At 51.5% G+C, this 25,501-nt stretch overlaps 1 protein-coding gene across 2 annotated transcripts; it reads left to right on the top strand.

Annotated features, from left to right (window-relative positions):
• Positions 1–10,787: 10,787 nt before the first annotated feature.
• Positions 10,788–23,801, top strand: BCL7C (BAF chromatin remodeling complex subunit BCL7C). 2 transcript variants are annotated; one of them, XM_038763411.1, is made up of 6 exons: positions 10,788–10,896; positions 19,401–19,479; positions 20,882–20,990; positions 23,041–23,202; positions 23,312–23,397; positions 23,597–23,801. In XM_038763411.1, exons 1-6 carry the CDS (start codon positions 10,805–10,807, stop codon positions 23,741–23,743), a joined length of 675 nt encoding a protein of 224 aa, XP_038619339.1. In that variant the 5' UTR covers positions 10,788–10,804; the 3' UTR covers positions 23,744–23,801. The 2 variants fall into 2 exon arrangements, with proteins under 2 accessions (XP_038619339.1, XP_038619338.1); XM_038763410.1 differs by having other exon boundaries at positions 23,038–23,202.
• The last annotated feature ends 1,700 nt before the right edge of the window (positions 23,802–25,501 follow it).

The raw sequence follows: 25,501 nt of genomic DNA, 5'->3' as shown, positions 1-25,501 counted from the left end.
TCTATTTATTTATTTATTTTATTTGTACATATTTATTCTATTTATTTTATTTTGTTAATATGTTTGGTTTTGTTCTCTGTCTCCCCCTTCTAGACTGTGAGCCCACTGTTGGGTAGGGACCATCTCTATCTGTTGCCAACTTTGACTTCCCAAGCGCTTAGTCCAGTGCTCTGCACACAGTAAGTGCTCAATAAATCCGATTGATTGATTTATTGTACTTCCCAAGCACTTAGTGCAGTGCTCTGCACACAGTAAGTGCTCAATACAATTGAATGAATGAATGAATGAATGAACAGTGCCTTGCACACAGTAAGCGCTTAACAAATGCCATCATTATTATTATTAATACAAATGAACAGACATCAATTTATACAAATAAATTTTGTATAATTGCTGTGGGGCAGGGAGAAGGGGGGAGAAGGGGGGAGTCAGGGTGATGCTCTATTTATTTATTTATTTTACTTGTACATATCCATTCTATTTATTTTATTTTGTTAGTATAATAATAATAATAATAATAGCATTTATTAAGCACTTACTATGTGCAAAGCACTGCTCTAAGCGCTGGGGAGGTTACAAGGTGATCAGGTTGTCCCATGGGGGCTCACAGTCTTCATCCCCATTTTACAGATGAGGTCAGTGAGGCACAGAGAAGTGACGTGACTTGCCCAAAGTCACACAGCTGATAATTGGCGGAGCCGGGATTTGAACCCGTGACCTCTGACTCCAAAGCCCGGGCTCTTTCCACTGAGCCACGCTGCTGATCAGCGCTGCTAGTATGTTTGGTTTTGTTCTCTGTCTCCCCCTTTTAGACTGTGAGCCCACTGTTGGGCAGGGACTGTCTCTATACGTTGCCAACTTGGACTTCCCAAGCGCTTAGTCCAGTGCTCTGCACACAGTAAGCGCTCAATAAATACGATTGATTGATTGATTGATGCAGAAGGGAACGAGAGCTGAGGAAAAGTGGGGCTTAGTCCGGGAAGGCCTCTTGGAATCCATCAATTTACTGAGCGCTTACTGTGTGCAGGGCACTGTACTGAGCGCTTGGGAAGTACAAGTTGGCAACATATGCCTTCAGTAAGGCACAGCAGGCAGGGGGTTTGGGAGGAGGGAGAAGGGGGGAGAGCAAGGGGCTGGCATGACCGGAATGAGAAGAATGCACCTGCCCCATCCTTCCCTGAGACGAGGCGCCAAGGATGCTCGACCCCCTTGGGAGGTGAGGTCAGGTGGCGGGAGAGGCCAAGCCATGCTGAGACCCCTGCAGAGACACACACACACACACACACACACTCAGGCATGCAGGTTGGGGGGTGGGGGGGTCGCAACATTCATTCTATTATATTTATTGAGCGCTTACTGGGTGCACAGCACTGTACTAAGCGCTTAGGAAAGTACAACAATCAATGGTGACATTCCCTGCCCACAATGAGCTCGCCATCTACAAGTGGGGAGACAGACGTCAATACAAATAAATTACAGATATGTACATAACTTCTCCCCTCCCCATTGCCCCCCTCCCCACAGCACTTATCAATCGTATTTATTGAGCGCTTACTATGTGCAGAGCACTGTACTAAGCGCTTGGGAAGTACAAATTGGCATCACATAGAGACAGTCCCTACCCAACAGTGGGCTCACAGTCTAAAAGGGGGAGACAGAGAACAGAACCAAACATACCAACAAAATAAAATAAGTAGGATAGAAATGTACAAGTAAAATAAATAAATAAATAAATAAATAGAGTAATAAATATGTACAACCATATATACATATATACAGGTGCTATGTATATTTGTACAGATTAATTACCCTATTTTATTCACGATGTGCATATATCTATAATTCTATTGATCTATTTTGATGGCACTGACACCCGGTCTGCATGTTTTGTTTTTTGTTTTCTGTCTCCCTCTTCCAGACTGTAAGCCCGTTGTTGGGCAGGGACTGACTCTGTTGCCGAATTGTTTTGGGGTGGCGGGGGGGGAGCAAAGCTCTCCATCACCTCAGCCCCTCCTACCTTTTCATTCACTCACTCAGTGGTATTTATTGAGCGCTTACTGTGGGCAGAGCACTGTACTAAGCGCTTGGGAAGTACAAGTTGGCAACATATAGAGACGGTCCCTACCCAACAGTGGGCTCACAGTCTACCTCACCTCCCTTCTGTCCTTCTCCAGCCCAGCCCGCACCCTCCGCTCCTCACACCCGCCAAGCTCGCTCTCTTCCTCCCTTCAAAGCCCTACTGAGAGTTCACCTCCTCCAGGAGGCCTTCCCAGACTTCAGCCCCCATTTTTTCCTCTCCTCCTTCTTCTCCCCTCCCCACTGCCCCCCTCTCTGCCCTCCCCCCAGCACTTATGTATATTTGTACAGATTAATTACTCTATTTTATTCACGATGTGTATACATCTATAATTCTATGTATCTATTTTGATGGCATTGACACCTGTCTGCATGTTTTGTTTTTTGTTGTCCGTCTCCATCTTCCGGACTGTGAGCCCGTCGTTGGGTAGGGACCGACTCTGTTGCCAAATGGGAAGAGCACGTTCTTTGTAGTCAGAAATCACAGGTTCAAATCCCTGCTCCGCCACTTGTCAGCTAGGTGACTTTGGGCAAGTCACTTCACTTCTCTGGGCCTCCGTTCCCTCATCTGTAAAATGAGGATTGATTGTGAGCCCCACATGGGACAACCTGATCACCTCGTATCCTCCCCAGCGCTTAGAACAGTGCTTTGCACATAGTAAGCGCTTAATAAATGCCATCATTATATTATTATTAAATCCTGGCTCCGCCACTTGTCAGCTGTGTGACTTTGGGCAAGTCACTTCACTTCTCTGGGCCTCCGTTCCCTCATCTGTAAAATGGGGATTGATTGTGAGCCCCACATGGGACAACCTGATCACCTCATATCCTCCCCAGCGCTTAGAACAGTGCTTTGCACATAGTAAGCGCTTAATAAATGCCATCATTATATTATTATTAAATCCTGGCTCCACCACTTTTCAGCTGGTGACTTTGGGCAAGTCACTTCACTTCTCTGGGCCTCCGTTCCCTCATCTGTAAAATGAGGATTGATTGTGAGCCCCACATGGGACAACCTGATCACCTCGTATCCTCCCCAGCACTTAGAACAGTGCTTTGCACATAGTAAGCGCTTAATAAATGCCATCATTATATTATTATTAAATCCTGGCTCCGCCACTTGTCAGCTGTGTGACTTTGGGCAAGTCACTTCACTTCTCTGGGCCTCCATTCCTTCATCTGTAAAATGGGGATTGATTGTGAGCCCCACAAGGGACAACCTGATCACCTCGTATCCTCCCCAGCGCTTAGAACAGTGCTTTGCACAGAGTAAGCGCTTAATAAATGCCATCATTATATTATTATTAAATCCACGCTCCGCCACTTGTCAGCTGTGTGACTTTGGGCAAGTAACTTCACTTTTCTGGGCCTCCGTTCCCTCATCTGTAAAATGGGGATTGATTGTGAGCCCCACATGGGACAACCTGATCACCTTGTAACCTCCCCAGCACTTAGAACAGTGCTTTGCACATAGTAAGCGCTTAATAAATGCCATCATTATATTATTATTATTACTTTTCAAGCACTTAGTACAGTGCTCTGCACACAGTGCTCAATAAATACAATTGAATGAATGAATAAATAAATAAAATTATAGATATGTACATAAGTGCTGGGGATGGGGCAAAGAGGAAATACTCAGACCTCCACCCATTCAAGTCAATCAATCAATCAATGGTATTTATTGACAGAGACCGTTCCAGAGGCACATTCAGACCCACATAAATACATATAGAAAAGCAGCGTGGCTCAGTGGAACGAACACAGGCTTGGGAGTCAGAGGTCATGGGTTCGAATCCCTGCTCCTCCACTTGTCAGCTGTGTGACCTTGGGCATGCCACTTAGCTTCTCTGAGCCTCAGTTCCCTCATCTGTCAAATGGGGATTAAAACTGTGAGCCCCACGTGGGACAACCTGATTGCCTTGTATCCCCCAAGAGCTTAGAACAGTGCTTGGCACATAGTAACTCACTTCACTTCTCTGTGCCTCAGTTACCTCATCTGTAAAATGGGGATTAAGACTGTGAGCCCCAGGTGGGACAACCTGATCACCTTGTAACCTCCCCAGCGCTTAGAACAGTGCTTTGCCCATAGTAATCGCTTAATAAATGCTATTATTATTATTATTATTATATGCACTCCCTCATGTCAAACACCTACAAACCAGTAGCAGTGTGGCCTAGAGGATAAAGCATGAGCCCGCGAGTCAGAAGACCTGGGTTCTAGTGCCGGCCCAGCCTGCTGTGTGACCTCGGGCAAGTCACTTCACTTCTCTGTGCCTGCTTCCTCAACTGGAAAAGGGGGGTTCAAGGCCTTTCCTCCCTCCTACTTGGACAGCAAGCCCCACATGGGACAGGGATTGTATCAGCATGCAGCAGCGTGGCTCGGTGGAAAGAGCATAGGCTTGGGAGTCAGAGGTCATGGGTTCGAATCCTGTCTAGCATTCTGTTAATTTTATTTTGTTGTCTGTCTCCCCCTTCTAGACTGTGAGCCCGTTGTTGGGTAGGGACCGGCTCTCTACGTCAACTTGTACTTCCCAAGTGCTTAGTCCAGTGCTTTGCACACAGAAAGCGCTCAATAAATACGATTGAATGAATGAATGTCTCCACCACATGTCTGCTGTGTGACTTTGGGTAAGTCACTTAACTTCCCTGAGCCTCAGTGACCTCATCTGTAAAAGGGGGATGAAGACTGTGAGCCCCCTGTGGGACAACCTGATCACCTTGTAACCCCCCCAGCGCTTAGAACAGTGCTTTGCACATAGTAAGTGCTTAACAAATACCATTATTATTATTATTATTATATTCAGTCGTATTTATTGAGCGCTTACTGTGTGCAGAGCACTGTACTAAGCGCTTGAGAAGTACAAGTTGGCAACATATAGAGACAGTCCCTACCCAACAGCAGGCTCACAATCTAGAAGGGGGAGACAGACAACAAAACAAAACATATTAACCAAATAAAATAAATAGAATAACCATGTACAAGTAAAATAAATAGAGTGATAAATCCGTACAAACATATATACATATATACAGGTGCTGTGGGGAGGGGAAGGAGGTAAAGTGTGGGGGGGGGGGGTGAGGAGGGGAGGTCGTGGGTTGTAATCCCGGCTCTGCCACTTGTCAGCTGTGTGACTTTGGGCAAATCACTTGACTTCTCTGGGCCTCCATTACCTCATCTGTAAAATGGGGATGAAGACTGTGAGCCCCATGTGGGACAACCTGATGACCATTCTATTCAGGTATGCGGAGGAAGGTGGGAAGTAGGTGAGGCAACCTGGAGATAGTAAGCACTTAACTAATGCCATTATTATTATTATCAATCATTATCCGGCCTAATCAACCGATCAATCGTATTTATTGAGCCCTGACTGTGTGCAGAGCACTGTACTAAGCGCCTGGGAAGTCCAAGTTGGCAACATCTACAGACTGGGAAGTCCAAGCTGGCAACGTAGAGAGCCGGTCCCTACCCAACAGTGGGCTCACAGTCTAGATGAACTTGTAGCTACCCCAGCGCTCAGAAGAGACCCATAGAAAGCACCTGACCGACACCCCAAGGCCCAAACGGAAACAAACACCGATTCTCAGGTAGCCACTTACTGCTGCTGTACTGAACCCCCCCAGGCTGCTCAGTAGGGTGCTCTGCCCTGCGGAGTCGCCCAAAGCAATGCCACTGATTGTAGCCTCCCGAGCGAGCGGTGGGTCCCGTGCTCTGCTCCCGGCCCTGAATGGCTACCACTGATTGCTGGCTGATTGACTGCCGGCTGATTGATTGCTGGATTGATTGAATGATTGCCCTCATCACCCAGCTGCTCTCTCCCCTCCTCTGGGCTCCCTCCGGCCCGACCCGCTCAGCGGCAGATCCGCGTCTGGGCGGCAGGGGGCGCTGGAGGGAGGGAGGGGGGGGCGGAGCCCGCCCAGGTAGCGTTAATTCGTTCCTTCCTTCCTTCATTCGTCTATTCATTCATTCATTCATTCATTCATTCATTCATTCATTCATTCAGTGGGCGGGGGAGGGGGAAAAAGGGGGCGGAGCCCGGCCAGGCGACGTTATTCATTCATCCATCCATCTGTCCATCCATCCATCCATCCATCCATCCAACCATTCATTCATTCATCCATCCATCCAACCATTCATTCATTCATTCATTCAGTGGAAGGGGGAGGGGAGAAAAGGGAGGGGGCCCGGCCAGGAAGCATTATTCATTCATCCATCCATCTGTCCATCCATCCATCCAACCATTCATTCATTCATCCATCCATCCAACCATTCATTCATTCATCCATCCATCCAACCATTCATTCATTCATTCGGTGGAAGGGGGAGGGGAGAAAGGAGAGGGAGCCCGGCCAGGCAGCATTATTCATTCATCCATCCATCTGTCCATCCACCCATCCATCCATCCATCCATCCATCCATCCAATCATTCATTCATTCATTCATCCATCCATCCATCCAACCATTCATTCATTCATTCATTCATCCAACCATTCATTCATTCATTCATTCATTCATCCATCCATCCAACCATTCATTCATTCATTCATTCATCCAACCATTCATTCATTTATTCATTCATTCATTCAGTGGAAGGAGGAGGGGAGAAAGGGGGCGGGGCCCGGCCAGGCAGCATTATTCATTCATCCATCCATCTGTCCATCCATCCATCCAACCATTCATTCATCCTGTATATATGTTTGTACATATTTATTACTCTATTTATTTTACTTGTACATATCTATTCTATTTATTTTATTTTGTTAGTATGTTTCGTTTCGTTCTCTGTCTCCCCCTTTTAGACTGTGAGCCCACTGTTGGGTAGGGACTGTCTCTAGATGTTGCCAATTTGTACTTCCCAAGCGCTTAGTACAGTGCTCTGCACACAGTAAGCACTCAATAAATACGATCGATGATGATGATGATTCATTCAACCATCCATCCATTCATTCATTCATTCATTCAGTGGGCAGGGGAGGGGAGAAAGGGGGCGGGGCCCAGCCAGGCAGCATTATTCATTCATCCATCCATCTGTCCATCCATCCATCCAACCAACCATTCATTCATCCTGTATATATGTATATATGTTTGTACATATTTATTACTCTATTTATTTTACTTGTTCATATCTATTCTATTTATTTTATTTTGTTAGTATGTTTGGTTTTGTTCTCTGTCTCCCCCTTTTAGACTGTGAGCCCACTGTTGGGTAGGGACTGTCTCTAGATGTTGCCAACTTGTACTTCCCAAGCGCTTAGTCCAGTGCTCTGCACACAGTAAGTGCTCAATAAATACGATTGATGATGATGATGATTCATTCATCCATCCATCCATCCATTCATTCATTCATTCATTCAGTGGGCGGTGGAGGGGAGAAAGGGGGCGGGGCCCGGCCAAGCAGCATTATTCATTCATCCATCCATCTGTCCATCCATCCATCCATCCAACCATTCATTCATCCTGTATATATGTATATATGTTTGTACATATTTATCACTCTATTTATTTATTTGTTTATTTTACTTGTACATATCTATTCTATTTATTTTATTTCGTTAGTATGTTTGGTTTTGTTCTCTGTCTCCCCCTTTTAGACTGTGAGCCCACTGTTGGGTAGGGACTGTCTCTATATGTTGCCAATTTGTACTTCCCAAGCGCTTAGTACAGTGCTCTGCACACAGTAAGCACTCAATAAATACGATTGATGATGATGATGATTCATTCATCCATCCATCCATTCATTCATTCATTCATTCAGTGGGCGGGGGAGGGGAGAAAGGGGGCGGGGACCAGCCAGGCAGCGTTATTCATTCATCCATCCATCTGTCCATCCATCCATACTGTTGGGTAGGGACCGTCTCTATATGTCGCCGACTTATACTTCCCAAGTGCTTAGTACAGTGCTCTGCACACAGTAAGCGCTCAATAAACACGATTGAATGAATGACCGTCTCTAGACGTTGCCAACTTGGACTTCCCAAGAGCTTATACAGTGCTCTGCACACAGTAAGCGCTCAATAAACACGATTGAATGAATGAATGCATCATGGGCCTGCAAGTTAGATGGACCTCCCCCTCCCTATTCCCCCCGCCTTACCTCCTTCCCCTCCCCACAGCACCTGTATATATGTTTGTACGTATTTATTACGTATTTATTTATTTACTTGTAGGTATTTATTCTATTAATTTTATTTGGTTTATATGTTTTGTTTTGTTGTCTGTCTCCCCCTTCTAGACTGTGAGCCCACTGTTGCGTAGGGACTGTCTCTATACGTTGCCAACTTGGACTTCCCAAGCGCTTAGTACAGTGCTCTGCACACAGTGAGTGCTCAATAAATACGACTGAATGAATGAATATGAGGGGTAGGTCCATCCGGAGGAGCATGGGGAGGGGCCACCTGAAGGGGCGTGACCAACGGCAGGGGCGTGGCCACTCGGAGGGGGCGTGGCCATTCGGGGCGTGGCCAATAGGATGGGCGGCCACACGGAGGGGGCGTGGTCGGCAGAGTGGGCGTGGCCAACAGGAGGGGCGTAATCGCGCGGAGGGGGCGTGGCCATCCAGGGCGGGTGTGACCAATAGGATGTGCGTGTCCATGCGGAGGGGGCGTGGTCACCAGAGTGGGTGTGGCCAATGTGAGGGGCGAGTCCAGGCATATGGGCGTGGCCAGCAGGAGGAGGGGCGGGGTCATGCGGATGGGGTGTGGCCATGTGATGGGATGTGGCTATCCAGAGAGGGCGTGGCCAATAGGAGGGGCGGGGTCAGGCGGGGGCGTGGCCAGGCAGAGCGGACATGCCCGATATGAGGGGGGGGTGTCCATGCGGGGGCGTGGCCAGCGGAAGGGGCGTGGCCGTGATGACGGGGCGTGGCCATGCAGAACAGGTGTGACCAATAGGAGGGGTGTGATCATGTGGAGGGGGCATGGCCAGCCAGATAGGGCGTGGTCATGCGGAGGGGCGTGGTCATGCGAGGGGTGTGACCATGCGGTGGGGAGTGGCCGTCCAATAGGAGGGGCGTGACCATGCGGAGAGCGTGACCAACAGGAGGGGCGTGGTCATGTGGTGGGCTTGGCCAGCCAGAGGGGGCGTGGTCACGAGACGGGGCGGGGCCAATAGGAGGGGCATGACCATGCACAGTGGGCGTGACCAATCGGAGGGGTGTGGTCATGCGGGGGCGTGGCCATGCAGAGCAGATGTGGTCATGTGGATGGGGAGTGTCCATGAGAGGGGGCGTGACCAACAGGAGGGGTGTGCCTATGCGGTGCGGCGTGACCGTCATGGAGCGGGCGTGTCCAATATGAGGGGCGTGGTCATGCGGAGGGCGTATCCAATGGGAGGGGCGTGGTCATGCGAGGGGCGTGGCCGACAGGAGGGCGTGGAGTGCTGTGGGGGTGTGGCCCTGCGGTGGGGGCGTGACCATCCGGTGAGGGCGTGTCCAATAGGAGGAGCGGGGTCATACGGAGGGGGCTTGGCCGTCCGGAGCGGGCCGGCCAATAGGAGGAGCGTGGCCCATATCGGGAGTTGCCAATAGCAGGGGCGTGGCCATGCAGAGCGGACGTGACCAATAGGAGGAGCGTGGTCATGCGGAGGGGGCGTGGCCATCCAGACCGGACGTGGCCAATAAGAGGCGTGGGCCAGCGGGTGCGTGACCATCCGGAGCCGGCGTATCCAATAGGAGGAGCTGGGTCATACGGAGGGGGCGTGGCCGTCCGGAGTGGGCCGGCCAATAGGAGGAGCGTGGTCATGCAGAGGGGGCGTGGCCAGCCATCACGGACGCTGGCGATAAGGGGCGTGGCCCATCGGGGGCATGTCCAATAGGAGCGGCGAGGCCAGTCAGCACGGACACGGCCAATAAGGGGCGTGGCCCAGCGGGGGCGTGGCCATGTAGAGCGGACGTGACCATTAGGAGGAGCGTGGTCATGCGGAGGGGCGTGGCTGTCAGGAGCGGGCCGGCCAATAGGAGGAGGGTGGCATGCAGAGGGGGCGTGGCCAGCCAGAACGGGCGCGGCCGATTAGGGGCGTGGCACATCGGGGGCGTGTCCATCCACATCGGGCGTGGCCAATAGGAGGGGCGTGACCAATAAGGGGGCGTGACCACACCGTGGGGCGCGGTCAATGGGAGGGCGTGGCCAGGCGGGGGCGTGGCCGTCCAGAGGAGCGTGGCCAATGAGGGCCGTGGCCAATGAAGGGGCGTGGCCTCACCGAGAGGGCGTGGCCAACGGGAGGGGCGTGACCACACCGAGGGGCGTGGTCAATAGGAGGGCGTGGCCAAGCGGGGGCGTGGCCGTCCAGAGCGAGCGTGGCCAATGAGGGCCGTGGCCAATGAGGGGGCGTGGCCGCACCGAGAGGGCGCGGCCAATGGGAAGGGCGCGGACATGTAAAGTGGGCGTGGCGGTGCGGGGGGGGGCGTGGCCCCGGGTGGAGGAGGCGTGTGTGTGTCGGTGCGGGGCGGTGCGGGGCGGCGTGTCGCGGAGCGGAGCGCGTTTCCTGGCCGCGCGGGGAGGAAATCCCCGTCCGGGGGCCGAAGGCGGGGGCCGGGGCCGGGGCAGGCGGGGGGCGATGAGGGGCCGGGGCCCGGGGCCCCGCTGAGCGCCGCATGCAGGGCTGAGGAGGCCCGGGAGGCGGGGAGCGCTCGGCCCAGCGCCCGCCCGACAAAGGCCCGGGAGCCGGGGGGGGGGGGTGCCCTCCGCCCCCCGCCCCCCGCCCTCCGCCGCCGCCGCCGCCGCCGGGGCCATGGCCGGCCGCACCGTCAGGGCCGAGACCCGCAGCCGGGCCAAGGATGACATCAAGAAGGTCATGGCCACCATCGAGAAGGTCCGCAGATGGTGAGAGGCGCCCCCCCCCCCACCCCCACTCCCCCCCCGCCGGCCCGGCCGGGGACACGGGGGCGGGGACACACACACACAGACAGACACAGGCAGGCAGAGAGGGACAGAGACAGGCAGAGAGACAGAGACACACAGAGAGACACAGACGCGCAGAGACAGAGACGCACACACTGGCAGAGAGAGACAGAGACACACAGAGAGAGACAGACACGCACAGAGAGACAGGCAGGCAGAGAGAGACAGAGACACGGAGAGAGACAGACAGGCAGAGAGACAGAGACACACAGAGAGACAGAGACTCACAGAGAGACACAGACGCGCCGAGACACACAGAGAGAGACAGAGACGCACAGAGAGACAGAGACACAGGGACAGACACGCACAGAGAGACAGAGACGAGCAGAGAGACGGACAGGCAGAGAGAGAGAGAGACAGAGACACAGGGACAGACAGGCACAGAGAGACAGAGACGAGAAGAGAGGCAGAGACTCCCAGAGAGACAGACAGGCAGAGAGAGACAGAGGCAGGCAGAGAGAGACAGAGACGCACAGAGAGACAGACAGGCAGAGAGAGGCAGAGACACGCAGAGAGAGACAGAGACACAGGGACAGGCAGGCAGAGAGAGACAGGCGGGCAGAGAGAGACAGAGACGCACAGAGAGAGACAGAGACACAGGGACAGACACGCCCAGAGAGACAGGCAGGCAGAGAGAGACAGAGGCACGCAGAGAGAGAGACAGAGACACAGAGAGAGACAGAGGCACAGAGACAGACAGGCAGAGAGACAGAGACACGCAGAGAGAGACAGAGACTCACAGAGAGACACAGACGCGCCGAGACACACAGACAGGCAGAGAGAGACAGAGGCACGCAGAGAGAGACAGAGACGCACAGAGAGACAGAGACACAGGGACAGACACGCACAGAGAGACGGAGACGAGCAGAGAGACAGACCGGCAGAGAGAGACAGAGACACACCCAGAGAGACACAGACGCGCCCAGACAGAGACACACAGACAGGCAGAGACAGAGACGCACAGAGAGACAGGCAGGCGGAGAGAGGCAGAGACACAGGGACAGACACGCACAGAGAGACAGAGACGAGCAGAGAGAGGCAGAGACTCTCAGAGAGGCAGAGAGACAGAGACACACAGAGAGACAGGCAGGCAGAGAGAGACAGAGACACAGGGACAGACACACACAGAGAGACAGAGATACGAAGAGAGAGACAGAGGCACAGAGAGACAGACAGGCGGAGAGAGACAGAGACACACCCAGAGAGACAGAGACACGAAGAGAGAGACAGAGGCGGAGAGAGACAGAGACACGCAGAGAGACACAGACGCGCAGAGACAGAGACACAGACAGGCAGAGAGAGACAGAGACACAGAGAGAGAGAGACAGAGACACAGGGACAGACACGCCCAGAGAGACAGGCAGGCAGAGAGAGACAGAGGCACGCAGAGAGACAGAGACACAGAGAGAGGCAGAGGCACAGAGACACAGAGAGAGACAGGGGCACAGAGACAGACAGGCAGAGAGACAGAGACACGCAGAGAGACAGGCAGGCAGAGAGAGACAGAGACTCACAGAGAGACACAGACGCGCCGAGACACACAGACAGGCAGAGAGAGACAGAGACACACAGAGAGAGACACAGACGCACAGAGAGACAGAGACACAGGGACAGACATGCACAGAGAGACAGAGACGAGCAGAGAGAGACAGAGACACGCAGAGAGACAGACAGGCAGAGAGAGAGACACCCAGAGAGACACAGACGCGCAGAGACAGAGACACAGACAGGCAGAGAGAGACAGAGACTCAGACAGGCAGAGAGAGACAGGGACACACAGAGAGAGACAGAGACACAGGGACAGACACGCACAGAGAGACAGGCAGGCAGAGAGAGACAGAGGCACGCAGAGAGAGAGAGACAGAGACACAGAGAGAGACAGAGACACAGAGACACAGAGACAGAGGCACAGAGACAGACAGGCAGAGAGACAGAGACACGCAGAGAGACAGGCAGGCAGAGAGACAGAGAGATACAGACGCGCCGAGACACACGGACAGGCAGAGAGAGACAGAGACACACAGAGAGAGATAGAGACGCACAGAGAGACAGAGACACAGGGACAGACACGCACAGAGAGACAGAGACGAGCAGAGAGAGGCAGAGACTCAGAGAGGCAGAGAGAGACAGAGACGCGCAGAGAGACAGGCAGGCGGAGAGAGACAGAGACACAGGGACAGACACGCACAGAGAGACAGAGACACGAAGAGAGAGACAGAGGCACAGAGAGACAGACAGGCGGAGAGAGACAGAGACACACCCAGAGAGACAGAGACACGAAGAGAGAGACAGAGGCGGAGAGAGACAGAGACACGCAGAGAGACACAGACGCGCAGAGACAGAGACACAGACAGGCAGAGAGAGACAGAGACACAGGGACAGACACGCACAGAGAGACAGGCAGGCAGAGAGAGACAGAGACACGCAGAGACAGACAGAGATGCACAGAGAGACAGAGACAGGCAGAGAGAGGCAGAGACACGCAGAGAGAGAAAGAGACACAGGGACAGACACGCACAGAGAGACAGAGACGAGCAGAGAGAGGCAGAGACTCACAGAGAGGCAGGCAGGCAGAGAGAGACAGAGACACACCCAGAGAGACACAGACGCGCCCAGACACAGAGACACACAGACAGGCAGAGAGAGACAGAGACAGGCAGAGAGAGACAGAGACACAGGGACAGACAGGCACAGAGAGACAGAGACGAGAAGAGAGGCAGAGACTCACAGAGAGACAGACAGGCAGAGAGAGACAGAGACACGCAGAGACAGACAGAGACGCACAGAGAGACAGAGACAGGCAGAGACACGCAGAGAGAGACAGAGACACAGGGACAGACACGCACAGACAGGCAGGCAGAGAGAGACAGAGACACACAGAGAGACAGGCAGGCAGAGAGAGACAGAGACACACCCAGAGAGACACAGACGCGCCGAGACAGAGACACACAGACAGGCAGAGAGAGACAGAGACGCGCAGAGAGAGACAGAGACACAGGGACAGACACGCACAGAGAGACAGGCAGGCAGAGAGAGACAGAGGCACGCAGAGAGAGAGAGACAGAGACACAGAGAGAGACAGAGACACAGAGACAGAGGCACAGAGACAGACAGGCAGAGAGACAGAGACACACAGAGAGACAGGCAGGCAGAGAGAGACAGAGAGACACAGACGCGCCGAGACACACAGACAGGCAGAGAGAGACAGAGACACACAGAGAGAGATAGAGACGCACGGAGAGACAGAGACACAGGGACAGACACGCACAGAGAGACAGAGACTCTCAGAGAGACAGGCAGGCAGAGAGAGACAGAGACACACCCAGAGAGACACAGACGCGCCCAGACAGAGACACACAGACTGGCAGAGAGAGACAGGCAGGTGGAGAGAGGCAGAGACACAGGGACAGACACGCACAGAGAGACAGAGACGCGAAGAGAGAGACAGAGGCACAGAGAGACAGGCAGGCAGAGAGAGACAGAGACACGCAGAGAGAGACAGACGCGCACAGAGAGATAGAGACATGCAGAGAGAGAGAGAGACCCAGAGAGACAGAGACACATAGAGAGACCGAGAGAGACAGAGACAGGCAGAGAGAGATAGAGAGACAGAGACGGACAGAGAGACACAGAGAAGGCAGAGAGAGCTAGACAGAGACACGCACAGAGAGACAGAGACACATAGACAGAGACGGACAGAGGAAAGAGAGAGACCGAGAGAGACAGAGACAAGCAGAGAGAGATAGAGACACGCACAGAGAGACAGAGACACATAGAGACGGACAGAGAAAGAGAGAGACCGAGAGAGGCAGAGACAGGCAGAGAGAGATAGAGAGACAGAGACACATAGAGAGACAGAGACGGACAGAGAGACACAGAGAGACAGAGGCAGGCAGAGAGAGACAGAGAAGGCAGAGAGAGCTAGACACAGAGAGACAGAGAAAGACAGAGACAGGCAGAGAGAGATAGACACAGAGAGAGAGACAGAGACAGGCAGAGAGAGACAGAGCCGGCGGGGGGGCACGCCTGGGTTCCTCAGCTACCGGCGGAGGGTCCAACTCATTGTCCAGTTCCCCTCCCCGGGGTCGACCCTGATTGATTTCTATTTCATTCATTCATTCCATCGTATTTATTGAGCGCTTACTGCGTGCAGAGCGCTGGACTGAGCGCTTGGGAGAGGGCATGTCGGCAACATATTTATTTGTGGGAAGCCGATGTCTGTTGATTTGTGAGTCAAGAATAATAATAACGATGGCATTTGTTAAGTGCTTACTATGTGCCAAGCACTGTTCTAAGCACTGGTGGGGGGGTACAAGGTGATCAGATTGTCCCACATGGGGCTCACAGTCTTTGTCCCCATTTAAGGAGATGGCGGAGGGAATAATAATGATAATAATAATAATAATAATAATAATAATAATAATGGCATTTATTAAGGGCTTACTATGTGCAAAGCACTGTTCTATGCGCTGGGGAGGTTACAAGGTGATCAGGTTGTCCCACGGGGGGCTCACAGTCTTCATCTCCGTTTTACAGATGAGATAACTGAGGCCCAGAGAAGTTAAGTGACTTGCCCCAAGTCACACAGCTGACAATTGGCGGAGCCGGGATTTGAACCCATGACCTCTGACTCCAAAGCCCTGCTCTGCTCTTTCCACTGAGCCACGCCGCTTCTCTATGATGGTATCTGTTAAGCGCTTACTAGGTGCCAAGCACTGTTCTAAGCACTGCGGCGGGGCGGGGGGATACAAGGTGATCAGATTGGCCCACATGGAGCTCACAGTCTTCGTCCCCATTTACGGGGAAGGAGGAGGGAATAATAATAATGACGATGGTATTTGTTAAGCGCTTACTATGTGCCAAGCACTGTTCTAAACGCTGGGAGGGATACAAGGTGATCAGGTTGGCCCCCGTGGGGCTCACGGTCTTCATCCCCATTTTACAGATGAGGGAACTGAGGCACAGAGAAGTGAAGTGACTTGCCCAAAGTCACACTTCTAGACTGTGAGCCCGTTGTTGGGTGGGGACCGTCTCTCTATGTTGCCGACTTGTACTTCCCAAGTGCTTAGTCCAGCGCTCTGCACATAGTAAGCGCTCGATGAATACGCTTGAATGAATGAATGACAAGCGGCGGAGCCGGGATTAGAACCCACGACCTCTGGCTCCCAAGCCCGGGCTCTTTCCACTGGGCCACGCTGCTTCTCCAGCAGCATCTGGAGAAGATGTCTCGATGGGAAGCAGATGTCTGCTGATTTGTGAGGCGAAAAGCAGGGTGGCCTAGTGGCTAGAGCCCAGGCCTGACAGTCAGTGGGTTCTAATGATGAGGATGGTATTTATTAAGCGCTTACTACGTGCCAAGCACTGTTCTAAGCGCTGGGGGAGATACAAGGTCATCAGGTGGTCCCACGTGGTGCTCACAGTCTTCATCTCCATTTTCCAGATGAGAGAACTGAAACCCAGAGAATAATAATAATGATGATGGTATTTGTTAAGCACTTACTATGTGCCAAGCACTGTTCTAAGCGCTGAGGGAGATACAAGGTAATCAGGTGGTCCCACATGGGGCTCACAGTCTTCATCCCCATTTTCCAGATGAGAGAACTGAGGCTCAGAGAATAATAATAATGATGATGGTATTTGTTAAGCGCTGTTCTAAGCGCTGGGGGAGATACAAGGTAATCAGGTGGTCCCACATGGGGCTCACAGTCTTCATCCCCATTTTCCAGATGAGAGAACTGAAGCCCAGAAGATAGATGATGGTATTTGTTAAGCACTTACTATGTGCCAAGCCCTGTTCTAAGCGCTGAGGGAGATACAAGGTAATCAGGTGGTCCCGCGTGGGGCTCACAGTCTTCATCCCCATTTTCCAGATGAGAGAACTGAGGCCCAGAGAATAATAATAATGATGATGGTATTTGTTAAGCACTTACTATGTGTCAAGCACTGTTCTAAGCGCTGGGGGGGATACAAGGTGATCAGGTGGTCCCACATGGGGCTCTCAGTCTTCATCCCCATTTTCCAGATGAGAGAACTGAGGCCCAGAGAATAATAATAATGATGATGGTGTTTGTTAAGCACTTACTATGTGCCAAGCACTGTTCTAAGCGCTGAGGGAGATACAAGGTAATCAGGTGGTCCCACGTGGGGCTCACAGTCTTCATCCCCATTTTCCAGATGAGAGAACTGAAGCCCAGAGGATAGATGATGGTATTCGTTAAGCACTTACTATGTGCCAAGCACTGTTCTAAGCACTGGGGGAATACAAGGTGATCAGGTGGTCCCACGTGGGGCTCACAGTCTTCATCTCCATTTTCCAGATGAGGGAACTGAGGCCCAGAGAATAATAATAATGATGATGGTATTTATTAAGCACTTACTATGTGCCAAGCACTGTTCTAAGCACTGGGGGGGATACAAGGTGATCAGGTGGTCCCACATGGGGCTCTCAGTCTTCATTCCCATTTTCCAGATGAGAGAACTGAGGCCCAGAGAATAATAATAATGATGATGGTGTTTGTTAAGCACTTACTATCAATCAATCAATCAATCGTATTTATTGAGCGCTTACTGTGTGCAGAGCACTGGACTAAGCGCTTGGGAAGGACAAGTTGGCAACATCTAGAGACGGTCCCTACCCAACAGGGGGCTCACAGTCTAGAAGGGGGAGACAGAGAACAAAACCAAACATATTAACAAAATAAAATAAATAGAATAGATATGTACAAGTAAAATAAATAATAATAATAATAATGACGATGATGGTATTTGTTAAGCACTTACTATGTGCCAAGCACTGTTCTAAGCGCTGGGGGAGATACAAGGTCATCAGGTGGTCCCACGTGGGGCTCACAGTCTTCATCTCCATTTTCCAGATGAGAGAACAGAGGCACAGAGAAGTGAAGTGACTTGCCCAAGGTCACAGAGCAGACAAGTGGGGGAGTCGGGATTGGAACCCACAACCTCCGACTCCCAATTCCAGGCTCTTTCCACTAAACCACGCCGCTTCCCATCCCGGCTCTGCCCTGTGTTGCTGAGTGACCCTGGGCAAGTCGCTCACTTCTCCGGGCCTCAGTTCCCTCATCTGGAAAATAGGGATCGAGGCCGCAAGCCCCACGTGGGACGGGGACCGGGTCCAACTCGATCGGCTTGTATCCGCCCCAGCGCTTAGTACATTGCCTGGCACATAGTGAGCGCTTAACAAATACCATTATTATTGATATCCGTCCCTCCCCCTCCAGACTATGAGCTAGTTGTAGACAGGGATTGTCACTCCTTGTTGCTGTATCGTACCTTCCTAAGCGCTTAGTACAGTGCTCTGCACACAGTAAGCGCTCAATAAGTACAGTCGGATGAGTGGATGAATCTCCGGGCCCAGTTGACCCTGCTCGCGGATGGCGTGGTGGCTGGAGCCCGGGGCTGGGAGTCAGAAGGTCATGGGTTCTAATCCCAGCTCTGTCGCTCGTCTGCCGGGTGACTTTGGGCGAGCCACTTTACTTCTCTGTACCTCAGTTACCTCATCTGTAAAATGGGGATGAAGAATGTGAGCCCTGGTTGGGACATTGTACTTGTACTTCCCAAGCGCTTAGTACAGTGCTCTGCACACAGTAAGCGCTCAATAAATACAATTGATTGATTGACATGGACTGTGTTCAACTGGATTTGCTTGTATCCACCCCAGTGCTTAGTACAGTGCCTGGCACAGAGTAAGCGCTTGACAACGTATTTATTATTCTATTTATTTTATTAATGACTAATGACTTGTATATATCTATAATTTTATTTATTTATGTTGATAATAATAATAATGATGGCATTTATTAAGCGCTTACAATGTGCAAAGCACTGTTCTAAGCGCTGGGGAGGTTACAAGGGGATCAGGTGATCCCACGGGGGGGCTCACAGTCTTCATCCCCATTTTGCAGATGAGGTAGCTGAGGCCCAGAGAAGTGAAGTGACTTGCCCAAAGTCACACAGCTGACAATTGGCGGAGCCGGGATTTGAACCCACGACCTCGGACTCCAAAGCCCGGGCTCTCGGCTGTTGATGTTACTGCCGCCTGTCTACTTGTTTTGTTTCATTGTCTCGCCCTTCTAGACGGCGAGCCCGTTGTTGGGCAGGGATTGTCTCTATCTGTAGCCGAATTGCACTTCCCAAGCGCTTAGTCCAGTGCTCTGCACACAGTAAGCGCTCGATAAATACGGTGGAATGAATAAATGAATGAACAAACACCATCGTTATTAATATTATTATTAATTTGGTTTTGTTCTCTGTCACCCCCTTCTAGACTGTGAGCCCACCGTTGGGTAGGGACCGTCTCTAGATGTTGCCAGCTTGGACTTCCCAAGCGCTTAGTCCAGTGCTCTGCACACAGTAAGCGCTCAATAAATACGATTGATTGATGATTGATTGATTGATTACTCCCCCAGGGAGAAGCGCTGGGTGACCGTGGGAGACACGTCCCTCCGTATCTTCAAGTGGGTGCCGGTCGTCGACCCGCACGAGGAGGTGAGAGAATCCCCATCCCTCCTCTTCCTCCCCCCCTCCGCCTTTCTGCCTTCGGCTGAACACCGAATCCGTCCGTCGAGTTTATTGAGCACCTTTAGGGCGCGGAGGACTGTACTGGGCGCTTGGGAGGCCACGGTAGCGCGTCTAAACACGCGATCCCGGCCCTTGAAGAGCTTACAGTTTAAGTGCGGCAGAGAGACACCAAAGGATTGGAGGAGAATGGGGGAAAAAGAGATGGATAAATGAGTGACTGAATCAATCAGTCGTATTTATTGAGCGCTTACTATGTGCAGAGCACTGTACTAAGTGCTTGGGAAGTACAAATTGGCAACACATAGAGACAGTCCCTACCCAACGGTGGGCTCACAGTCTAAAAGGGGGAGACAGAGAACAAAACCAAACATACCAACAAAATAAAATAAATAGGATAGAAATGTACAAGTAAAATAAATAAATAAATAAATAGAGTAATAAATATGTGCAACCATATATACATATATACAGGTGCTGTGGGGAAGGGAAGAAGGGAAGGAAGGAGGACTGAAGTGTTGGGTATGGGAGGATCTATACAGGAAAGAATAAATCTGTGGGTAAGTGGGAAAGGGGGTGATGCCAAAGTGGGAGGTGGGAGAATCGCGCTGGGGAGTAAGAGCTCACCTCCTCCAGGAGGCCTTCCCAGACTGAGCCCCTTCCTTCCTCTCCCCCTCGTCCCCCTGTCCATCCCCCCATCTTACCTCCTTCCCTTCCCCACAGCACCTGTATATATGTATAGATGTTTGTACAGATTTATTACTCTATTTATTTTACTTGTACCTATCTATTCTATTTATTTTCTTTTGTTAGTATGTTTGGTTTTGTTCCCTGTCTCCCCCCCTTTTAGACTGTGAGCCCACTGTTGGGTAGGGACCGTCTCTATATGTTGCCAATTTGTTCTTCCCAAGCGCTTAGTCCAGTGCTGTGCACATAGTAAGCACTCAATAAATACGATTGATGATGATGATGATGATGATGAAGAAGAGTGGGTTATAAGGGGCAGGGAGGGGGATTTTCAGAGGGGATTTGAAGGGGGAAGGAGTCCCAGACAAGAGGAACGTTGTGATCAACGATGTTGCCAACTTGTACTTCCCAAGCGCTTAGTCCAGTGCTCTGCACACAGTAAGCGCTCATTAATACGATTGATTGATTGATCAAGGGGCGGGGGGAGACAGCCCTTTTTTCCTTCTGTCCCATTTTCCCTCTTTCCCACCCATCCCGTCGTTTTTTCCTGTCTTGAGGGCGGTTCCCCCCTCCCCACCGAGGCATTCCCGGTCCACCCTCCATCTCAGCATCCGTGTGTCTCCGTCTCTTTGTGGGTCCGTCTTTGGACCTCTGTCTCTCGCCGCCTCTCTCTCCTCTCCCCCAGGAACGGCGCCGGGCGGGGACAGGGACCGAGAGACCCCGAGGCCGGGAGCGGAGGGGTCGAGGGAGCAGTCCCCGGGGGAGTGGACCCCTTATCCTGCTGGACCTCAACGGTACGTAAGGGGGACACGGAGGGTGGACGAGCTTTGGGATCGGGAAGCCGAAGAGGTGGGAAGAAAGGGAAACGAGGGGTGGTGAGAGAAGCCGCGTGGATCAGTGGAAAGAGTGGGTTCGAATCCATGTATGACCTTGGACAAGTCACTTAACTTCTCTGTGCCTCAGTTACCTCATCTGTAAAATGGGGATTAAGACTGGGAGCCCCGTGTGGGACAACGTGATAATAATAATGACGGCATTTATTAAGCACTTACTATGTGCAAAGCTCTGTTCTAAGCGCTGGGGAGGTTACAGGGTGATCAAGTTGTCCCACAGGGGCTCACAGTCTTCATCCCCATTTTACAAGTGATCACCTTGTACCCCCCCCCCCAGCGCTTAGAACAGTGCTTTGCACATAGTAAGCGCTTAACAAATGCCATTATTATCATTATTATTACTACATGAGAAGCAGCGTGGCTCAGTGGCAAGAGCCCGGGCTTTGGAGTCAGAGGTCATGGGTTCAAATCCATGCTCCGCCACTTGTCAGCCGGGTGACTTTGGGTAAGTCACTTCACTTCTCCAGGCCTCAGTTATCTCATCTGTAAAGTGGGGATTAAGATTGAGCCTCCCGTGGGACAGCGTGATCACCTTGTAACCTCCCCAGCACTTAGAACCGTGCTCTGCACATAGTAAGTGCTTAATAAATGCCATCGGTATTATTATTATGGGACAGGGACTGTGTTCAACTCGATTTGCTTGTATCCCCCCCAGCTCTTAGAACAGTGCTTTGCACACAGTAAGCGCTTAACAAATGCCATTATTATCATTATTATTACTACATGAGAAGCAGCGTGGCTCAGTGGCAAGAGCCCGGGCTTTGGAGTCAGAGGTCATGGCTTCAAATCCCGGCTCCACCACTTGTCAGCTGGGTGACTTTGGGCTAGTCACTTCACTCCTCCGGGCCTCAGTTATCTCATCTGTAAAATGGGGATTAAGACTGAGCCCCCCGTGGGACAGCGCGATCACCTTGTAACCTCCCCAGCGCTTAGAACCGTGCTCTGCATATAGTAAGCGCTTAATAAATGCCATCATTATTATTATGGGATGGGGACTGCATTCAACTCGATTTGCTTGTATCCCCCCCAGCGCTTAGAACAGTGCTTTGCACATAGTAAGCGCTTAACAAATGCCATTATTATCATTATTATTACTACATGAGAAGCAGTGTGGCTCAGTGGCAAGAGCCCGGGCTTTGGAGTCAAAGGTCGTGGCTTCAAATCCCGGCTCCGCCACTTGTCAGCCGGGTGACTTTGGGCAAGTCACTTCGCTTTTCCGGGCCTCAGTTATCTGATCTGTAAAATGGGGATTAAGACTGTGAGCCCCCCGTGGGACAACGGGATCACCTTGTAACCTCCCCAGCGCTTAGAACCGTGCTCTGCACATAGTAAGTGCTTAATAAATGCCATCATTATTATTATTATTATGGGACAGGGACAGTGTTCAACTCAATTTGCTTGTATCCACCCCAGCACCTGGCCCATAGTAAGTGCTTCACAAACACCACCATTATTATTATTAATTGGGGGAGCCCATCCCTGGGAGTGGCCTAAATAGGCCCGGGGGTATCGCCCCCAAGCCTAAGGGGAATCCGCTTCCGTGAGGGGCCGGAGGAGTGAGACTGAGCCCCTTCCTTTCTTCCTCTCCCCTTCGTCCCCCTCTCCATCCCCCTCATCTTACCTCCTTCCCTTCCCCACAGCACCTGTATATATGTATATCAGTTTGTACATATTTATTACTCTATTTATTTACTTGTACATATCTATTCTATTTATTTTATTTTGTTAGCATGTTTGGTTTTGTTCTCCGTCTCCCCCTTTTAGACTGTGAGCCCGCTGTTGGGTAGGGACCGTCTCTATGTGTTGCCAACTTGTACTTCCCAAGCGCTTAGTCCAGTGCTCTGCACACAGTAAGCGCTCAATAAATGCGACTGATGGTGATGATGATGATGATGAGATGGGGGGGTGGGAGGCCCACCAGAGCCCTGCCTTCAGCCTTTCTCCTCAGCAGATGAAAACAGCAACCAGAGCTTCCAGTCAGAGGGCTCCCTGCAGAAGGGTGCGGACCCCAGTCCCGGGGGGACCCCCCAGCCCAGCCGCCCAGCCTCCCCCACGGTCCCCCCGGATGGGACCCCTGAGGACACCCAGCCTCCCCAGCTTGGCCCAGAGAGAGGTGAGAACCCAGACGCCCCCGCCCAGCCCCTTGCTCCCTGCCTTCGGCCCCCCTCCCAGAAGCCAGACGCTTCCCGCTTCCCAGAGCAGCCCCCTCCTTCGTCTCACAGATCCCGGGGGGCTGATGGTGGGTGGCACGGATGAACCGCCGATGCTGACCAAAGAAGAGTCTGTGCCGGAGTTACTGGAGGCCGAGGTGAGGAGGGCTGAGGAAGGCCAAGTCCCGGGAAACGGGCGCGCCGGGGGCCGGGGGGAGACGAGGAGGGCAAGCAGCAGAGAGGGACGGCGTTCTCGGCTGCCGGGAAGAGAACGGGGGTCTCGGAGGAATAACCGAGAGCCGGAAAATAGAGCTCCTGGGGTCTGAAGAGGAGCTTCCCTCCATTTTTCCTCTCCAGGTGCCCATAGCTTACCCCGCCTTTGAGCCTGTGCCCGCTGTGCCCGAGCCAGATGCAAGGGAGGCAGATGACTCAGAAGGGACGCCTCCCCTCAAACGCATCTGCCCAGAAGTTCCCGAAGGCAGTCCCCTCCCGCCCGATCCCTGAGACTCACCTGCTCCCACGCCCTTTCCCTGGCTTTTTACAATAAAAAAACCAAAAACCTTTTGTATCCAGGTGTCGTGATTCTCCCCTCCAAAATTCAGACGTCTTTCTCCCCAGCCTTTGGCTCTTGCCCTCAGAGCTCTTCTTCGGAGGATTTGAAATGAGGCTGCGATTCCAGGACCTTTCAGGCCTAGATGGGGGAAATCAATCAATCAATCGATCGTATTTATTGAGCGCTTACTGTGTACAGAGCACTGTACTAAGCGCTTGGGAAGGACAAGTTGGCAACATATAGAGACAGTCCCTACCCAACAGTGGGAAAGGGGGGAACGGGAGGGAGAAGGGAAGGGGGAGAGAGAGGTTGGCTTGGGAGTGAGAAATCAAGAAGGCAAAAATGGACCTGAGTAGAATTATACCTCTCTCTCTCTCTCTCTTTGGCTCCTCTTTGCCTCTCCCAGGATCAGGTCCACTGACTCTTTTGTTAATGGTATTTAAGCACTTAATATGCACCATTCATTCAATCGTATTTATTGCGAGCTTACCGTGTGCAGAGCACCGGACTAAGCGCTTGGGAAGTCCAAGTTGGCGACATATAGAGACGGTCCCTACCCAACAGCGGCCTCACAGTCTAGAAGGGGGAGACAGACGACAAAACCAAACATGCGGACAGGTGTCAAGTCGTCGGAACAAATAGAATTAAAGCTAAATTCATTCATTCATTCAATCGTATTTGTTGAGCGCTTACTGTGTGCAGAGCACTGAACTAAGCACTTGGGAAGTCCAAGTTGGCGACATACAGAGACGGTCCCTACCCAACAGCGGGCTCACAGTCTAGAAGGGGGAGACAGACGACAAAACCAAAAGTGGATGGGTGTCAAGTCGTCAGAACAAATAGAATTAAAGCTAAATTCATTCATTTATTCAATCGTATTTATTGAGCGCTTACTGTGTGCAGAGCACTGGACTAAGTGCTTGGGAAGTCCAAGTTGGCGACATATAGAGATGGTCCCTACCCACAACGGGCTTACAGTCTAGAAGGGGGAGACAGATGACAAAACCAAACATGTGGACGGGTGTCAAGTCATCAGAACAAATAGAATTAAAGTGAAATGCACATGGTTAAGAAAATAAATAGAATAGTAAATATGTACAAGTAAGATAGAGTAATAAATCTGTACAAACATATATTCAGGTGCTGTGGGGAGGGGAAGGAGGTAGGGTGGTGGGGATGGAGAGGAGGAAAGGAAAAGGGGGGCTCAGTCTGAGCACCTAGAACAGTACTCCTCAGACACTAAGCAGCCAGGATTAATGCATTTTTTTCATGTCCCCTACCCCCGATTCATGAACTAAATCCCTGGAGTAATTCCTTCATTCCCCAAATCCAAGAAAAGCAGTGTGGCCTAGTGGATGGAGCCCGGGCCTGGGAGTTAGAAGTACCTGGGTTCTAATTCTAGCTCCGCCACTTGTCTGCTGTGTAACCTTGGGCAAGTCACTTCAAGTCTCAATTCCCTCCCTTGTGGGATGGACTGTGTACAACCTTCCGCACAGCACCTGTATATATGTATATAAATTTGTAGAGATTTCTTACTCTATTTATTTTACTTGTACATATCTATTCTATTTATTTCATTTTCTTAATATGTTTGGTTTTGTTCTCTGTCTCACCCTTCTAGACTATGAGCCCACTGTTGGGTAGGGACTGTCTCTATATGTTGCCAACTTGTACTTCCCAAGCGCTTAGTACAGTGCTCTGCACACAGT

This window comes from Tachyglossus aculeatus, chromosome 21 (genome assembly GCF_015852505.1).
Source record: "Tachyglossus aculeatus isolate mTacAcu1 chromosome 21, mTacAcu1.pri, whole genome shotgun sequence".
Taxonomy (NCBI): Eukaryota; Metazoa; Chordata; class Mammalia; order Monotremata; family Tachyglossidae; genus Tachyglossus; species Tachyglossus aculeatus.
The sequence above is the reverse complement of the archived record's forward strand: the minus strand, read 5'-3'. Positions and strand labels throughout refer to the sequence as shown.